General features: G+C 51.6%; 1 protein-coding gene across 1 annotated transcript in view; it reads left to right on the forward strand.

Moving 5' to 3' along the window:
* Positions 1 to 19,597, forward strand: part of AGAP3 (ArfGAP with GTPase domain, ankyrin repeat and PH domain 3) — a 67,847-nt gene that overhangs the window by 32,756 nt on the left and 15,494 nt on the right. The window contains exons 2-9 of the mRNA XM_067470590.1: positions 3,860 to 3,918; positions 5,996 to 6,083; positions 6,248 to 6,333; positions 6,500 to 6,641; positions 9,389 to 9,523; positions 10,379 to 10,506; positions 12,817 to 12,972; positions 16,673 to 16,765. Coding sequence (XP_067326691.1) covers positions 3,860 to 3,918; positions 5,996 to 6,083; positions 6,248 to 6,333; positions 6,500 to 6,641; positions 9,389 to 9,523; positions 10,379 to 10,506; positions 12,817 to 12,972; positions 16,673 to 16,765 — 887 coding nt within the window. The remainder of the gene's footprint in view (positions 1 to 3,859; positions 3,919 to 5,995; positions 6,084 to 6,247; positions 6,334 to 6,499; positions 6,642 to 9,388; positions 9,524 to 10,378; positions 10,507 to 12,816; positions 12,973 to 16,672; positions 16,766 to 19,597) is intronic.

Below are 19,597 nucleotides of genomic sequence, written 5' to 3' on the forward strand. Positions count from 1 at the left end.
GCCCCGCGACTCTGGAACTCTCTCCTGCCAGAGGTTAGAACCGCCCCAACAATTCTGACATTCAGGAAACAGGTGAAGTCGCGGTTATGGAGACAGGCTTTCGAAGAATGAGACAATGTATTGTTGAGGGCTTTCATGGCTGGAATCACTAGGTTCTTGTGGGTTTTTTTGGGCTATAGAGCCATGTTCTAGAGGCATTTCTCCTGACGTTTCTCCTGCATCTATGGCAAGCATCCTCTACCTCTGAGGATGCTTGCCATAGATGCAGGCGAAACGTCAGGAGAAATGCCTCTAGAACATGGCTCTATAGCCCGAAAAAACCCACAAGAACCTAATGAGACAATGATTTGGATGGAAGACGGTGTATATTCGATTTTAGTATGACGACTGACCACTGTAGTTTTAAATATATGTGCTTTTTAATGTTTTATTGTAATGTGTATTTTGATATTTTACCGATTGTATGTGTTTTTATGGTTGGAAACCGGGCTGAGTCCCTCTTATGAGGTGAGAAGCTTGGTATATAAAACTCTGAAATAAATAAATAAAAATAAATGCTTCTGGAACATGGCCAGACAGCTCGGAAAACTCACAACAACGCAGTGATTCCAGCCAGGAAAGCCTTCGACAATATATTACTATTAATACTAATATTAATATTATTTGGGGCCCTGCATTTGGGCAAGTTGGCAGTATGTAGAGAGGGGGGGAGGCAATAGGGGTGTCTTTGGGTGGTTGCCTCCTTCTGTCTTTCCTGGAGGTGGGGTTGACCCTCCCTCCCACTCCCACACACACACCTTTTCCAGCCAGTGCCCCTCCCTCTTGGCCCAGGGACAGAGTTCCCCCAGAGGTTGTGGGGAGGGCCCTCATTCATCCCACAGAGGAGGAGGAGGACCGGTTGGGCCAGTTGGGGCCCTTCTTCTTTCCTGGCCTCCAGGGTGGGGCTGCAGCACAGAGGCATTGCCTCTCCCCCCCCCCCCTCCTGCATTTGCCAAAAATGCCTTGCTGTGACCCAGACATACTTATGAAGCCTCACTCCACCCAGCCTTGTCTGGAGGGAGAGGGGGCTTGAATTGTGGGGCACCACAAAAACTGGGCACAGTCCAGGGCAGGAGGGGGCACATGCCCACACTTGTGGCACCTCTCCTCATCTGTCCCCACCTCACACCCCACAATTTGACTACTATGTATGTATGGGGGGGGGGGGGGGGCTGCTGCAATCAGGTTGGTCTGACCAGTTTGGCTTGACTGCATCTCCCCTCTAAGCCCAAATCTCCCCCCCCCCCCCCACCACCACCACACATCACACACACACTCAGCCAAGGGAAATTGTTCAAGAAGAGCTGAGAATCAGTGCTGTGTGGTCAGTCCAGACCACAGCTATCCCTTCGGCCAGTTGCCCCCCCCCCCCCCCAGCCTTTCCTCCCACTTGGGCTGCCCTTGGACAGATAGAATCCTAGAATCCTAGAGTTGGAAGAGACCTCATGAGCCATCCAGTCCAACCCCATTCTGCCAAGAAGCAGGAATATTGCATTCAAATCACCCCTGACAGATGGCCATCCAGCCTCTGTTTCAAAGCTTCCAAAAAAGGAGCCTCCACCACACTCCGGGGCAGAGAGTTCCACTGCTGAACGGCTCTCACAATCATAGAATCATACAATCCTAGAGTTGGAAGAGACCTGATGGGTCATCATCCAGTCCAACCCCATTCTGCCAAGAAGCAGGAATTTTGCATTCAAATCACCCCTGACAGATGGCCATCCAGCCTCTGTTTAAAAGCTTCCAAAAAAGGAGCCTCTATCACATTCCGGGGCAGAGAGTTCCACTGCTGAATGGTTCTCACAGGAAGTTCTTCCTCATCTTCAGATGGGGGGATGACCCAAAACAAAGTGCAGCATCTTAATTGAGGGCAGGATAGGCCCCAGTTTCACCCCCAAGAGTAACTTTTGTGGGGCCAACCACACAGATGTTGCCTTTAGAAAGACACATGGGCAGAGAGGCTTAAAAGAGTTGCATAAATGAACAAACTCATAACTTGATTTGTAGCCCGCCCTATCTCCCCAAAGGGACTTGGGGTGGCTTCCAGCATAATAAAGGGAAAGATTCAATGCCTGTATAAATCAGAAGTAAACAACAATAAAATATACGTATTACACAAGTTAAAACGGGGACTTTAAGTAATAACCATTAAATAATCTATATTTATCTAATCACCTCTCAACAAAAGATTGCTCCAGGCACTGCCAGGCCATCAAATGTTAATCAAGGTGGTCAGTTGAAACATTCACACCTAGCTCCAGCAGACAAGAGTTCTCTGTCCCACCCTGGTCATTCCACAGATATATAAACCCCTTTTTCCTAGATTCCAACAGACCTCACAACCTCTGAGTATGCTTGCCATAGATGCAGGCAAAACGTCAGGAGAGAATGCCTCTAGACCATGGTCATACAGCCCGAAAAAACCTACAACAACCCAGTGAAAGCCATGAAAGCCTTCGACAATAAATCAATATTTAAACCATGAAAAGCCAGCTAAGATAGCATATCAAATCCATTTCCTTCCGTTCCATTTATCAATGTTGCAAGTTGGATTCCTCTTTTTCGTCATGCTTGGGAACATAGAAACGTTTTAAGTTGCTTTTTAAAAATGAGTAAGGAGGGGGCCATTTTGATCTCCGGGGAGGGAGCATTCCAAAGATGGGGTACAACAACTGAGAAGGCCCCCTCTCTCATTCCCACCAGCTGTGCTTGGGACGGGGGTGGGACTGAGAGTAGGCCCTCCTCGGCTGATCCAAGAGCCCGGGCAGGTTTGTACCAGGAGACGTGGTTTTCTAGATAGCCTGGGCCCAAACGGTTTGCTCGTTCCCAAGTTTCCGGTCCCAATTCAAGGTGCAGGTTATTACCTACCTGTCTATCTTCAGGACCTGCCTATCTTCGTGACTGCATCCTCCCCTACGAGCCCGCACGGTCCTTAAGATCTTCCGGGGATGCTCTTCTCTCGCTCCCACCCCTGTCTTAGGCACAGTTGGTGGGGATGAGAGAAGGGGCATTCTTGGTGGTGGCCCCTCATCTCTAGAACTCCCTCTCCAGGGAGATTAGGCTGGCCCCCTCCCTACCCACATTCCGTAAGGAATTAAAGATGTGGATGTTTTGTTGTGCATTTGACTGACGACTCCTGTGACAGATGATCTGAATCATGACCTGAATCCAAATTCCTACTTTTCGTTACTACATTTTTAAGTTAAGCTGAATTGATCTTGTTTAATTGCTCAATTTCCATGCTATTTTCTATGCTACTATATGTTTCTATCCACCTTATTGACCACCCTATTCTTTAACTACTTTCGCATATTGGCCCCCTCCCCCACTCCCAAAATGAGTCTGTTGTTGCTTGGTTATTATTGTTTATGCTGTGTTATGCTATTTCAATATGTTAATGTTCTATGTATTGTCAAAGGCTTTCATGGCCAGAATCAATAGGTTGTTGTAGGTTTTTCGGGCTATATGGCCATGGTCTAGAGGCATTCTCTCCTGACTTTCGCCTGCATCTATGGCAAGCATCCTCAGAGGTAGTGAGGTCTACCTCTGAGGATGCTTGCCATAGATGCAGGCAAAACGTCAGGAGAGAATGCCTCTAGACCATGGCCATATAGCCTGAAAAAACCTACAACAACCCTGTTATTACTCTGTTTTTAATTGTATCTTGCCTTGGGCTTGGCCCCATGTAAGCTGTCCTGAGTCCTCTCAGGGAGATGAGCCGGGGTAGAAAATTTCTTCTTCTTTGCTGTGGAAGGAGCTCTGCTTGTTCTGTGGGCCTACTCAACCCCTTCTCCCCCCTTCCCTCCCTCTTTCTCTGCAGACTCTTTTGTGAACAGCCAGGAGTGGACCCTCAGCCGCTCGGTGCCAGAGCTCAAAGTGGTGAGTGACAGACTGACCGCAAGGGGGGGGGGGTGTCATGGGGGCATGACTGGGGAGGGGGGCATGGGTGGTGATCACTCGATGGAGTGCGACTGAGGAGGCCTTTGACTGCAGCAGGGCCCTGTGGGGTTCCCTGAACGCAGGCCTTGCAGAGTGAAAGGCCTCGACTGAGGGAGGGTCCCTTGATTGATGTCCAAGGAAAGTTTGTCTCACAAAACTGCTGGAATTGTGCACCTGGAGTACCTGGTTTGACCCTTTCTGGCCTGCGGAGATCTTAGTTTCTGAAAGGTTAAATGGTGCCACCTGCTGGCTCTCCATGACTGAGAGGGAGGCAGTGGGGGGGGGGGGGGGCACAGTGTGGCTTCATCAGCCAATACTTCATAGTCTCTTTCCAAAATGCAAGGGGAAGAGAGGGGTGTGATCAGTTGTTAGTGTTGCACTCCAGGTCAGGAAGAAGCCCTCTGACTTTAAAACACGCCACACGAAGAGTGAAGAAACAAAGTCTTGTAAGAAATAAATGCTTGTAAGAAAATCAGAAGGTTCCCAAAAGTAATTAGTCCATAAAAAGCAATAACATAAAGCAACATCCACACAAGAAATAAAAGCAATCCAAGACAGCATTAATCCAGGAATCAAACAGGATGCAAAGATAATCCAAAAGGCTAAAAATCTCCATGTGAACAAGATTTCCATGGCACATGAACTTGGATTTCCAAATGATGCCTGATCTAACAGGTTTCCTCTTGAGGCAAACCGTATATCCCAAAACTCAGAAATTGGTTTCACTTTCCCCCACATTTATCAGACGAAGCCTTTCAGAATGACGTAAACACTGAGTTTGCTGTCAATCCTGGCTAATCTCCAGCCGCCTGTTCTTCAGCTCCCTTTCTGGCTGCTCATCAAAATTCCCAGGTGTCGGATTGTTTTCCAAACCCAAATCTTGAGAGCTTACAGAGAGGGGGAGTGAACCATCATTGTTAGGCCCAGCAGGGATATTCTCATGAGAAACTGCCCTTTGCACTGGGGCCTCTCTGTCACTGTCTGACTGAAAATCATTGACCAAACCACCTCCATCTTGTACCTCCGCCTCAGCACCATCATTTCTCTCATAATTTCCCACATCAGGATCCTGAAACACAAACACAGGCTAATTCCCAACAATTAGCACTGGGACTGTGGCGCACCTGGATGGGAGTCAGGTGCATTAAGATCACTACTGACCAAAAGGTCATGAGTTCGAAGCCAGCTCAGGTTGGAGTGAGCTTCCGACCAATTTGTGTAGCTTGCTGTCAACCTTTGCAGCCCAAAAGACAGTTGCATCTGTCAAGTAAGAAATTTAGCTACCGCTTATGTAGGGAGGCTAATTTACGCTGCCATAAAAATCTCCAGCAAGCATGGAAAGAATGAGGAAGTACTTCATCAGTGTCACAAATGGACGGTGAAGCGACTGCTCCCCTGGTGGCCAGAATACCTTTAAGAAAAAGCTGGAATGTTAAATAGCCTCTGTGTGTCTGTCTATATATGTTGTGTGTCTATGGCATTGAATGTTTGCCATGTATATGTACATTGTAATCTGCCCAGAGTCCCCAGCAGAGTGAGAAGAGCGGAATATAAATACTGTAAATAAATACTGTAAATAAATAAATTAGGGGCCAGGAGCCATTGAGCAGCATGGGTCTGGGTCCACGTCCATCTCTCCTCTGGGGTCCAGTGTGGTTTTTGCCTGGAGGGGCCTGTTGTGCCCCACTTTCCTTGTCCCCACAACCCTCTGGCACTCTGGGATTTGTAGTTGCATCTCTCCGGCCCGAGGATTCAAAATACCTTGTGATCCAGGACACCTCAGCACTGTGTCGCCACTATGGCCGTGGAAGTGGGACCTGAGTGTGGGAATTGTGTCTCTAGAAGGACTGTGTTGGGTCTGATTATCTCCTCATGGAATAGAATTGGATCCTAGTTGGAAGAGACTGCATGGGGCATCTAGTCCAACCTCCACCTGATCCCACTCCTTTCCCCACTGGGCCCCCATTCACCCCCCCCCCCAAGCGCAGGGGTCCTCAACCTGGCCTTTGTCTTGCAGGGGATTGTGGGAAACCTCTCCAGTGGGAAGTCAGCCCTGGTGCATCGCTACCTGACGGGCACCTACGTCCAGGAGGAGTCCCCCGAAGGTGAGCTCCCTTGGGGGAGGGGGCAAAATGGGGGGAGGATTGTGGGGGCTGGTGGGAGAGGTGGTTCCTGTTGTGGAGGGGGGTTTGGCGGAGGGAGGGAGGGAGGGGGTTCCAGGCCTCAGGCCAGTCTGACCCCTGACGCCCTTTGTCCTCCTCCTCCTCAGGCGGCCGGTTCAAGAAGGAGATTGTGGTGGACGGGCAGAGCTACCTGCTGCTGATCCGGGATGAAGGAGGGCCCCCTGAGCTGCAGGTGAGGCTTCCCCCCCCCCCCACACCCCTGGGGAATGGCTGGGTTGCCTTCATGGGGGAGGTCTTCAAGGACAGTTGGTGGGGGCGTCCCTGACTGGCTGAAGTGGGTAGACTGGGCGGCCTTTGGGGTCTTGTCCACCACAAAACCCTGTGGTCTCTCTCCGCAGTTTGCGGCCTGGGTGGACGCCGTGGTCTTTGTCTTCAGCCTGGAGGACGAGATCAGCTTCCAGACCGTCTACAACTATTATGTCCGGCTCTGCAGCTACCGCAACACCTCCGAGGTGCCGATGGTCCTGGTGGGCACTCAAGGTGAGACCCTGGGGGAGGGTCCACGGCCAGGCGGATGTTTGGTCATTCCACTGGTTCTCAACCTTCCGAATGCCGCGACCCCTTAACACAGTTCCTCATGATGTGGTGACCCCCAACCATAACATTATTTTCATTGCTACTGTAATTTTGCTACTGTTGTGAATTGCCCCCGGTGGCGATGTGAGGGGATTGATTTTGTCATTTGGGAGTTGTAGTTGCTGGGATTTATAGTTCACCTACAATCAAAGAGCACTCTGAACTCCACCAATGATGGAATTGAACAAAACTTAGCACACAGAACTCCCATGGTCAACAGGAAATACTGGAAGGGTTTCGTGGTCATTGATCTTGAGTTTGGGAGTTGTAGTTCACCAAGGGGCGGCTTGCTATTACGCAAAGTAAGCGGTTGCAGTACACTTTTTTTTGCCAGGGGCGCAGAGGCGCCTCTGTAAATGCCCCTCGACCGCCACTTGAGGAGTGACCCCTCGGCTCCACCAATGATGGAATTGAACCACCAAATATGCACACAGAACTCCCACGACGAACAGAAAATATATGTCAATGATTGGTTGGGGGGGCACCAAAATACTGTTTGCTTACCGTTGAAAATTACCTAGGGCCGCCTCTGAGTTCACCTACATCCAGAGAGCACTGTGGACTCAAACAATGATGGATCTGGACCAAACTTGGCATGAACACTCAATATGCCCAAATGTAAACACTGGTGGTGTTTGGGGGAAATATAATCTTGACATTTGGGAGTTGGTCAGGAGCTGGGGGAGGGGCATATTGGGGGGGTAGAGTGGCCCCTTCATCCTAATGCTGTTTAAAAAATCTCTGTTTTTAATGTTTCAAGCTTTACACTCCTGCTCTGTGACTAGAACAACAAAATTCATCCAGTTTTGATTTTTGGTACCTGTGGCCTCCAGGTGTTTTGGACTTCATCTCCCAGAATGCCTGGCCATTGGAGAAGCTGGCTAGGGCTTCTGGGAGATGGAGTCCCATTGGAGGGCTGCAGGCTGTGCAGGTCCGGCATGTAGTACAGTCCCAGGAGTGAAAGAGGCAGTATGTCACAGCAAACAAGATGTCTTATGCTGGATTTCGTATCACAAGATCACAGGTCAAACACTTCCCAAGTGTCTAGGACTATGTGATTTTTTATTATTATTATTATTATTATTATTATTATTATTATTATTTGAAACACAACAACATGAGTCCACAGCAGACACTCTGCTAGCTTTTGTATTGGATTATTATTATTATTATTATTATTATTATTATTATTATCTGCAACACAACAAGATGAGTCCATAGCAGACACTCTGATGGCTGTTGAATTCAATTATTATTATTATTATTATTATTATTATTATTATTATTATTTGAAACACAACGAGTCCACAGCAGACACTCTGCTAGCTGTTGTATTGGATTATTATTATTATTATTATTATTATTATTATTATTATTATTATTTGAACACAACAACATGAGTCCACAGCAGACACTCTGCTAGCTTTTGTATTGGATTATTATTATTATTATTATTATTATTATTATTATTATTATTATTTGCAACACAACAAGATGAGTCCATAGCAGACACTCTGATGGCTGTTGAATTCAATAATAATAATAATAATAATTATTATTATTATTATTATTAGAAACACAACAAGATGAGTCCATAGCAGACACTCTGCTGGCTGTTGAATTCGATTATTATTGTTATTATTATTATTATTATTATTATTATTATTTGAAACACAACAACATGAGTCCACAGCAGACACTCTGCTAGCTGTTGTATTGGATTATTATTATTATTATTATTATTATTATTATTATTTGAAACACAACGAGTCCACAGCCGACACTCTGCTGTGTTATTAGATTATTATTATTATTATTATTATTATTATTATTATTATTATTATATGTTGTTGTCGAAGGCTTTCATGGCCAGAATCACTGGGTTCTTGTAGGTATTTCGGGCTGTATGGCCATGTTCTAGAGGCATTCTCTCCTGACGTTTCGCCTGCATCTATGGCAGGCATCCTCAGAGGTAGTGGGCTATCATCCAGTCCAAACCCATTCTGCCAAGAAGCATTCAGAGCACCCCCGACAGATGGCCATCCAACCTCTGCTTCAAAGCCTCCAAAGAAGGAGCCTCCACCACCTCACAACCTCTGAGGATGCTTAATAATAATAATAATAATAATAATAATAATAATAATATAATAATAATAAAACTTTATTTATACCCGCCACTATCTCCCCAAGGGGACTTGGGGCGGCTTGCATGAGGCCAAGCCCAACAACACATCAGTAAACAACAAAACAGGAAGCAAATAAAAGTACAATTAATACAACTCACATATAAACAATAACACAGAGAATTTAAAACCAGAGTCGGGGGCCATCACAGAGAAGGCCCTGCTTTCCATAGATTCAGGCAAAACGTCAGGAGAGAATGCCTCTAGAACATGGCCATATAGCCTGAAAAACCTACAGCAACCCATTATTATTATTATTATTATTATTATTATTATTATTATTATTCCTGTTGATGGGGCCCTGGAGTGCTAACCTCCTGCTACCTATGGGCTGTTTGTGGGGAATGGGGGGGGGGGGCTTCAGCACCTCCTCCTCGTCCTGCTCCTCGCTGTGGGGTTCCTTGAGTGGGAGGGGCATGCGGTGACACTCCAACACATCCCTCTTTTAAACCCCCACCCTCCCACCAGATGCCATCAGTGCCAGCAACCCCCGGGTGATTGACGACTCCAGAGCCAGGAAGCTCTCCAATGACCTGAAGCGCTGCACCTACTACGAGACGTGTGCCACCTATGGGCTCAACGTGGAGCGGGTCTTCCAGGATGGTAGGTGGGGCGGGGGGAGGTTGAGTGGTGGAGCATGGGAGGAGGGGTACAGGTGTCATGGGGGGGGGCAGATTGGCTGCAGAAACAACCTTCCCAGCCCCAGGCCCTCCCTCCCTCCCAGTTTCCCAGCAGAGAGGGCTTGGGAGGGGGGGTGTACAGGGGTCATGGGGGGGGGGCAGATTGGCTGCAGAAACAACCTTCCCAGCCCTTCCAGTTTCCCAGCAGAGACAGCTTGGGAGGGGGGGTGTACAGGGGTCATGGGGGGGGGGGGCAGAATGGCTGCAGAAACAACCTTCCCAGCCCCAGACCCTCCCTCCCAGTTTCCCAGCAGAGAGGGCTTGGGAGGGGGGTGTAGAGGGGTCATTTGGGGGGGGGGGGCACATTGGCTGCAGAAACAACCTTCCCAGCCCTTCCAGTTTCCCAGCAGAGAGGGCTTGGGAGGAGGGGGTGTACAGGGGGCATTTGGGAGGGGGGGGGCAGAATGGCTGCAGAAATAACCTTCCCAGCCCTTCCAGTTTCCCAGCAGAGAGGGCTTGGGAGGGAGGGTGTACAGGGGTCATGGGGGGGGGGGTCAGATTGACTGCAGAAACAACCTTCCCAGCCCCAGGCCCTCCCAGCAGAGAGGTCTTGGGAGGGGGGGGTGTACAGGGGTCATTTGGGGTGGGGGGCAGGTTGGCTGCAGAAACAACCTTCCCAGCCCTTCCAGTTTCCCAGCAGAGAGGGCTTCCCTAGCCTTTCCTTTGGGTGTCTCCTCCCATTGCCCCCTGCCCCACCCAAAGGCGACCCTCCCCTCCCCCTTCCTGGGTTACCTAATCCCCGAGCCCTGCTCTTGTCTCCCCCCCCCCCCCCCCTTAGTGGCCCAGAAGGTGGTGGCCCTGCGCAAGAAGCAGCAGCTCTCCATCGGCCCTTGCAAGTCGCTGCCCAACTCCCCCAGCCATTCCTCCGTCTCGGCCGCCTCCATTCCCTCCGTGCACATCAACCAGGTGAGACCCTGCTGGGGGGCGGGGGGGGGGCTTCTGGGGCTGGAAAGCAGGCATGGACCCAACTTGGGCCCTCCCTCCCTCCCTCCAGGTGTTTTGGACTTCAACTCCCACAATTCCTAACAGCCGGTAGGCTGTTAGGAATTGTGGGAGTTGAAGTCCAAAACACCTGGAGGGAGGGAGGGAGGGAGGGCCCAAGTTGGCCCATGCCTGCTGTAACGGCTCAATTTTCCCAGGGTTGCCAGAGGATGGTGGGGTGGGTGGGGGCTCCCTCTGGCCACTCCCCCACCTTTCCTTAATGAGGACCAGCAGGCGCATGTGGTGCCACAATGAACTTTTGCTCTGAAACATTGTGGCGTCTGTTAGATACATTGTGGTTCGAATCCGGGGAGAGGCGGATGAGCTCCCTCTATTAGCTTCAGCTCCTCATGCGGGGACATGAGAGAAGCCTCCCACAAGGATGATAAAACATCAAAAATCATCCAGGCGTCCCCTGGGCAACGTCCTTGCAGACGGCCAATTCTCTCACAACAGGAGCGGTTGCTCCTGACACGACAAACAAACATTGTGGTAATGCTGGCATTGTGTCCTAGACCGTCCTCAGGTAAGGCGCTGTTGGGAGGGGCAGAGAATGGAATGTTGGGAGGGGCTTGATGCCAAGGGCTTGGCAGGGAGCCTGGGCGGAGCAATGCGGGTGGGTGGGTCCCTCTGTGTGAAGGCGGGTCCACCAGGAGGGGGCAGGAACGGGCGAGGGAGGGGCAAGGCCAGTTCGGATTTCGAAGGGTTGAGAAAGGAAACTTCCCTTTGATAAACGAGTGTCTTTATGTCATAGTCCTGAGCCTTGGAGACCACCTGCTCAGTGTCGGTGTTGGCAATCCCAGGTGACAGCAGAATGGATGAGAAGCATAGAATCCTCAAATCCTAGAGTTGGAAGAGACCTCATGGGTCATCCAGTCCAACCCCATTCTACCAAGAAGCAGGAAAATTGCATTCAAAGCACCCCCGACAGATGGCCACCCAGCCTCTGTTTAAAAGGAGCCTCCACCACACTCCGGGGCAGAGAGTTCCACTGCTGAACGGCTCTCACAGCCAGGAAGTTTTTCCTAATGTTCAGATGGAATCTCCTTTCTTGTAGTTTGAAGCCATTGTGCTTTTGCATCCTAGTCTTTCTCCAGGGCGGTGGAAAACAAGCTTGCTCCCAGAGATAACCTTTAAGTGTAACTCCAGCATTGGTCGGCTTAGGGAAGGGTTGGCACCCCTGTGGCGATTCCTTTGCTGCCTGTGCCTGTGTTCAGAATTCCCTTTCCACTATGACATCGGAAACTTCTGCACTTGATCCTTTAAGTAACTCACGATCTAGCCCCCCTCCCGTAGAGCTGACTAGCCACAGAATCTAATTCCCAGGGAGAGGGAGCGGTTCCGGAGGAGATGGGCACCATTCAGATTGTGTGGGGGAGGAGATTTGCAGGTCACAAACACACCAGGGAGAAGCGCAACAGAGTTCTTGCAACCCTGGAGAAGTTAGGATGTGGTAGACTCCATGGCAGTTCTCTCGGACTCAAGGTCCTGCTTGTAAATGCCAGGTCTATCAATGGAAAGACCGCAGCCATCCAGGACTTGATCCTGGATGAGAGGACGGACCTGGTTTGCATCACTGAGACCTGGTTGGACGAGCTGGGTGGGGTAAATCTCACCCAGTTATGTCCACCTGGCTTCGGGGTGCACCAGCAGGCTAGGTCTGGGGGACGGGGAGGAGGGGTCGCAGTAGTCTTTCGGCAGTCCATCGCCGTGATCAGATGTGCTGTTCTGCAATCCTCTGGGTTTGAGTGTGCTCACCTGAGGGTGGGGAACCGTGATAACTTGGGTATTCTGCTAGTGTACCGTCCACCCCGCGACTCAGCAGTTTCCCTGCCTGAGCTAGCATGATGACCATGGGGCTATCACAAGTTATATCTGGACCCACCCATCAGGCTGGACATACACTCGACCTCGTTTTTGTTGAGGACAGCAGAACGGTCAGAGTGGAAGAGCAAAATATTCTTCCATTGTCATGGTCTGACCATCTGATCAGTTTTAGACTTGCTGTGGCCTCTAACCTTCGCAGAGGTGGAGGACCAATTAAGATGGTCCGCCCCAGGAGACTGATGGATCCGGATGGATTCCTGAGGAATCTTGGGGCTCTTCCTGTCATGGAGCCTCTTCCATTCTAATCTGTGTTGTGAGTTTCGCAGGGCCCCCTACTGGGGGAAAGGGGTCTGGCGGCCACTCCACCCTAACCACCGGCCACTCAACCCCTCCCCCCTTGCCCCATAGGCTGCCAACGGGAGCGGGGCCTTCAGCGACTACTCCTCCTCGGTGCCCTCCACCCCCAGCATCAGCCAGAGGGAGCTGCGGATCGAGACCATTGCCGCCTCCAACACCCCCACCCCCATCCGCAAGCAGTCCAAACGCCGCTCCAACATCTTCACAGTGAGTCTGGGCCAGGCTGAATTTGGGGGGGGGGGGGGGGTTGCAGAAGGGAGGGGGCCAATTTGGAGTGAGTCGGGGGGCATGCACCTAGGGAGGTCCCCTCTGTCCCCCCCCCCAACCTGGTCCCCCATCTGCTCTGGGTTTCCCTCTCTTCTAAAATGAGAGAAGAATTGGTGTCAGTCAGAAGTAACATTGAGGGGGAGGTTGGGGAAGGGGTCAGAAAGGGGCAGGGGGCTTCTCTCCCCAAGGCAGGACCTGTGAGGAAAGGCGGGAGGCAAGGAGGGGCTCTGAGTTTGACTCTGCGCAGTGTCCAGGCCTCTCCAGGCTCAGCTGACCAGTCCACTTTCCTCAGGGGATGCAGCCCACTCCCTGTCCCATTGTGGGGCATGATGGGGAGGGACTAAAGCTGCCAGGTTTGAGGGGAAGGGGCTCCTCTGCCTCTTGTCCAGTGGGTCTCAACCTGCGGGCCCCTCCCCAGGTGTTTTGGCCTTCCACTCCCAGAAATCCTAACAACTGGTCAACTGGATGGGATTGGTGAGAGCTGCAGGCCAAAACACCTGGGGAGGGGCCCGCAGGTTGAGGACGACTGCTCTTAGGATTCCGTCCAGGACCCGACCCCCCCCCAAAGACCCCATTTGCTGTCTCTGCTTGCCCTTCACCCTTCACAGTGGGGTGGGCAGGCATTCGTCCAGGCTTCCCCTCCCCCACACTGCCCAGAAGGCTTTGGGGGGGGGAGGCCTGCTTTAGAAGCAGGGGGTGAAATCTCATGTGGGGGGGGGGGACTTGGGATGGAGTGGGGGTCCTGGGAGTCACGATTGACAAATTGAGTGGTGTCCCCTCCCCCACCCCCAAGGTGACCTTTAGTGATATCCTGTGCCCTTGAAAGTGGGGGAGGACAGGGAACCCTCTTCCTGCCCCACATTTACACATTGGGGGGCGGCGGTCTGCAGTATATGCGCTTGGGGCAGGGCTAATGCATTTGAGCGCATGGCCAGGGGTGAGGGAGGGGCCTGGTCACTAATCTGGCCGGCAACTGCAACACCCTGGCCGTCCTGGGGGAGGAAGGACCTGGGCAGGGAGGGGCCACCACTGCCTCCACCCCTGCACTGCCCCCCCCCCCCACCATCCAGCTTTGCTTCTGCATCTGCTTCTCCCCCACCAGGTCACTCCCATGCACACAACCCTCGGCCCCTTCCCCGCTATTGGGGCTTCCCTTGTGGCTCTCTCTCTCCTGCCCCGCTTGCCTTGGTGGGCGCCCCATTGCACGCCTTCCCTGCCCCCCCCCCCCCTGCACCAGCACTGCTCTGCTTGCTCCCTTCTGCTTCTTTGGGCTCTGCTTCACTCCTGCTCCTTGTGGCTCCTGTGGCCGGTGGCACTGCGCTTGCCTGCTCGTACGCTCGTCTGTTCACCCGTCGTTGGTTCAGCCGTCGGTCGGTCGGTCTGTTGCTCGTTCAATTGTTTGCTCGTCATCGGTTTGGCCTCTTGGCCCCACCCTCCCTGCACCCTCCTCTGGCGTTGCTGTGATTGGCATTGGGACATGCTTGTGATTGGCATTGGAACACGCTTGTGCGCATGGCGTCCTCTGGCTAATGCTTGCGCTGACTCGCCGAGGCTGGGAATGGGAATGCGGCCCACCTGTCCTTCAGGTTGAGGAGAGGTCCTTGCAGTGAGAGGGACGGTCCTGAAGGCCAGGGGTCAGTTGTTGAGGGGATGGGGAGGCGGACTCCTGGTGCCCCCCACCCACCCACCCACCCATCTGTCTTGTGTTTTTGGCTCCATGGCTGCTGCTCCTTTCATCCCTCCCCCCCTTGTGCTCCCCCAAACCTCTTGCTGCCCCCCCCCCCCATTCAAATCCAGGGCTGCTCTCCCCTCCGTGTGTGTTTGAGGGGGTGCTGTTGTGCCTTTGGCCAGCAGGTGGAGACAGGCGCCCGCTTTCACCAGGCAGCACACCTTCCAAAGAGAGAGGCAGGCGGCCCTCCCGTGCGTGCGCCACTGCCGCCTCCTCGCTGCCGGCTCTCTCTCGCCGCACGCACCCACCCACCCATTAGGCCCTTTCCTGATCCTCGCAGGCAGCCAGCCAGCCAGGCCCCCCTCCTCCGTGTTCTGAGTATAACATGCCAAACTCTTTATTCTCTCGATATTTGCAGATATGTGCCAATGTTTCCAACTTTTCATCAACCAAAAGGCCTTTCCAACTCCTTCCCAACTAGAAGGAAGACCCGGTGGTGGTGGCTCCCCGCAGGCAGCTCAGTACCAATTCTCTCCCTTTTCATTGCCTCTCCAGGGCCGGATCAGGGACAGGCACTGGGAGTGAGCGCAGAGTAGCCACTTGCCCCGCCGCTCTCCGCTTGGGCCCCTCCTCCTCCTCCTCCTCCTCCTCTTCCTCTTCCTCTTCCTCTCCTCCTCTTCCTCCTGGAGGCGCGCAGGAGCCTTTAGCCCCTCCTTAAGCCCCTCTTGGCCAAGTCTCTGAGCGTCGGCCTGCTCGGCCCAGCGGTCAGCCGGGAGGCGCTGGGCTGCCGGACAGATGGACGGATGGATGGAGAGACAGATGGACAGAGGGAGGCCTGTCCACACGGCTGGCGTGTGCTGGAGGAGCCCCAGATGGGAAGACCGGAGCGCCGTCGGACGGATGGAGGGGCCGAGGGATGCTTTGCCGCCGCCGCTGCTGCTGTTGCCGCCGCCGTTTGCGCCTGCTACTTGCTCTCCAACTCCTTCCTTCCTCCTGCATGGACTCTTCCTCCTCCTCCTCCTCCTCTTCTTCCTCTTCTTCCTCTTCCTCCGGAAAGAGCAGCTCTTTGCGTCTCCTTCTCTTCCGAGCTCCTCCTCCTCCTCCTCACTTTGGGAACCAGGGGCTGCCGGCTCCTTTCTGACCCCCCCTTGAGTGTCCGGCGCTTCTTTCCGGCCGGCCGGCCTGACCCGACAGATGGACAGACAGACAGACAGAGAGACAGACGGAAGGGCTTGTCAGACGGATGGACGATGGCTGCTCCCTTCCTGCCATTCTTGTGCTTCTGGATGTACTGGTTGTGTTCCATGCCGTGACTTTTGCGATATCTTCCTCCTCCTCCTCCTCCTCCTCCTCCTGTCTTGCGAGCATCTTGGTGGATTGCTTCTCAGCGGACTGTCGTCCTCCAGCGTTATTTATTGAGCCGTTTATTTATTGAGATGATGGTGGTGGTGGTGGTGGTGGTGATCTGGAGTTTTTGCGCTCTCTTCTTCCTCTTTCCCTCTCTCTCTCCTCTCTCTCCTCTCTCTCTTTCGCTCTCTTCTCCAAAGAATCTTGTTCTCAGTGTAAACTTGCTGTTTCTTGTTGATGCTCTTTTGTAAGGGGCTCGCTGGGGCCCAGTGACATCCGCAAACTTTGTATGGTGGTGCCGTGTGTTCACCAAATAAACGGTTGGATTAGTAGCCCTGGTGCCTTTCTTTCTGGGCTTTGCCGTCGCCGTCGCCGCCGCCTCCATTGCTTCCTTGGCGCTTCCGCATCTCACGCCACTCGCTTCCGCTTCCATCTGCTTCCGCATCTCACGCCGCTCTGGTCCATTGCATCCCCTTGCCCTATCCTCCCCCCCCCACTCTGTCCTGGGGGAGGACAGGGGTCATCGCAGGGTCAAGCAGTGGGGGCTCCTCCTCTCCCCCCCTTCCCCCCCATCTCCTGGAGCGCTAATGGCTGCCCCTCTCTTCCTTTGCTTCTGTCTTCCAGTCGCGGAAAGGGACGGACCTTGACCGGGAGAAGAAGGGGCCCGAGTGCAAGGCGGACTCCATCGGCAGCGGGAGAGCCATCCCCATCAAACAGGTGCGTGGTCCCCGCCCCCACCCCCCAAGAGCCCCATTCACCCTCCCCCAGCATCCCAGGAGGGGCCCCAGAAGCATTCATGTTGCCAGGCCCATGTTGCCTCTCCATGTTCACCGCTGCTCTGTGCGTGTGCATGCGTGCGCATGTCTGTGCAAACGGGGCGGTCATTGGCCTCTCGGGTCCATCCCGCTTGCTTCTCTGTGGATAAAGGGGGGCGGGGGAGTGGGCCAGGTGGGATGTTGGGCGCAGGGCTTGGTGTTGCTGAGGTGCGTCTTGCTCACCTGTTGTCCTTTCGGGGAGTTCTCTGGACTCAAGCGTCCACCTTGTTGTTCTGGCCAGGTCTCTGGATGGGACTGGATTCCTGTTGGAGAAACTCAGCTGTTAGTCTCAAAACAACCCTCAGTTTGGGGCGATTCCACCTTAAATATAGCAGCAGAAACTTCCATGGGGTGAACTGGGATAAGCCTCTATTCTTTGGGATGGATCAGATTTGCAGAGACAGAACTTTAGGTTCAAAGTATTGAAGTAAAAGAAATACATTCTAGATAGAAAAGGTCTTGGAGCTCACTCGCTTGCTCAGTCTCATCTTCTAAGAAAGGCAAAAAGTCCATGCAGCTAAATTTTGCCTAGAAAGAGGCAAAATGTGCTAAAGTATCGAAGTAAAAGAAATACATTCTAGATAGAAAAGGTCTTGGAGCTCACTCGCTTGCTCAGTCTCATCTTCTAAGAAAGGCAAAAAGTCCATGCAGCTAAATTTTGCCTAGAAAGAGGCAAAATGTGCTAAAGCACTGAAGTAAAAGAAATACATTCTAGATAGAAAAGGTCTTGGAGCTCACTCGCTTGCTCAGTCTCATCTTCTAAGAAAGGCAAAAAGTCAATGCAGCTAAATTTTGCCTAGAAAGAGGCAAAATGTGCTAAAGCACTGAAGTAAAAGAAATACATTCTTGATAGAAACAGTCTTGGAGCTCACTCGCTTACTCAATCTCATCTTTTAAGAAAGGTAAACAGTCCATGCAGCTAAATTTTGCCTAGAAAGAGGCAAAATGTGCCTCCTCATTGTTAGAAAGAAAAGCAGAAGAGAATGAGAAATGGTGAATGGCCACATGGCCAGCCCAGGGCAATAAAAATTGAAAGGAAATTCCCTCATAGAATTCCATTCCTACATCCCAGATGAGGAGACCCTCAGAGTAGCCCTCTCTCTAGCCTAGCTACTCACTGAGGACTGGAAACTTGATGACTCACTTACTTAGGCGATCCCTTGTTGTCTGAGTAGGATAATCCTTCAGGGTGGGTCCGTAGGTGGCTGTCGAGCCCTATTCTTTGTCTGCATCTTCTCCCACAGTGAGGGCATTGGCTTCCAGGTGGAAGGCAGTCCCGGTCAGGGTTGGCTTGACGCACCTTCCTGTTTCACGTTTCTCTCTTTTGCCCTCCATTCATGCCTCTTTGAGTTCTGCAGCACTGCTGGTCACAGCTGACCTCCAGCTGGAGCGCTCAAGGGCCAGGGCTTCCCAGTTCTCAGTGTCTATGCCAGAGTTTTTAAGGTTGGCTTTGAGCCCATCTTTCAATCTCTTTTCCTGCCCAACAACATTCCATTTTCCGTTCTTGAGTTTGGAGTAGAGCAACTGCTTTGGGAGACAGTGGTCGGGCATTCGGACAACGTGGCCGGTCCAGCGGAGTTGATGGTGGAGGACCATCGCTTCAATGCTGGTGGTCTTTGCTTCTTCCAGCATGCTGACGTTTGTCCGCCTGTCTTCCCAAGAGATTTGCAGGATTTTCCGGAGGCAACGCTGATGGAATCGTTCCTGGAGTGGCATGTGACGCCTGTAGACAGTCCATGTTTCACAGGCATCTAGTAGGGTTGGGAGGGGAATAGCTTTATAGACAAGAACCTTGGTATCCCGATAAGCCCAAATTTGGACACTGGTGGAGCTGGGAAGGATTGATTTTGCCATTTGGGAGTTGTGGTTTTTGGGATCAAAGAGCATTCTGAACTCCACCAGTGATGGAATTGAACCAAACTTGACACACAGAACTCCCATGACAAGCAGAAAATACTGGAAGGGTTTGGTGGGCATTGACCTTGAGTTGTAGAGTTGTAGTTCATCTACATAACAATGATGGATCTGGAATCGTTCCAGGAGTTGCATGTGACATCTGTAGACAGTCCACGTCTCGTAGGCGTAAAGCAGGATTGGGAGGATGATAGCTTTATAAACAAGCCCCTTGGTCTCCCTGTTGTAGGTCTTCTTCTTCTTGTCATCAGCATACTGGAGTTCTATAACAGTTGTTGTTGTAACCTTGGTTTTGGCTTTCAGTCTGCTGAGGTTAATTTAAAAATAGGAAATTAGGCAATCCATTATGGTAATAACCGAGTGCACGAAGGGCAGCAGAGGAGAACATCAAGGCCAGCAATCTATATAAATAAAAATATAATGTTCGTTTGTGGGATTAACACAACTCAAAAACCACTGGACGAATTGACACGAAATTTGGACACTATACCCCTAACAGACCAATGAGTGACCATCACCCCTAAACACACACACACACTCATGCACACAAAACCCCAGCGGAGCAGACTTAAAACCCCCAAAATACTCCATACATACACATACACTCATATACATATGCACATGCACACATTCATACACACACACACACACACATATATATGCACAAACACACACAAATATACAAATATGCACACATACATATACGTACACACATATATACATATACACACACACAAACATAGATACATATACACCTGCACACACATATACATATCCACATACACACAAATATGCATATAGACAAGCACATACATATACA

The sequence above is a fragment of the Anolis sagrei genome, chromosome 6, assembly GCF_037176765.1.
Source record: "Anolis sagrei isolate rAnoSag1 chromosome 6, rAnoSag1.mat, whole genome shotgun sequence".
NCBI lineage: Eukaryota > Metazoa > Chordata > Lepidosauria > Squamata > Dactyloidae > Anolis > Anolis sagrei.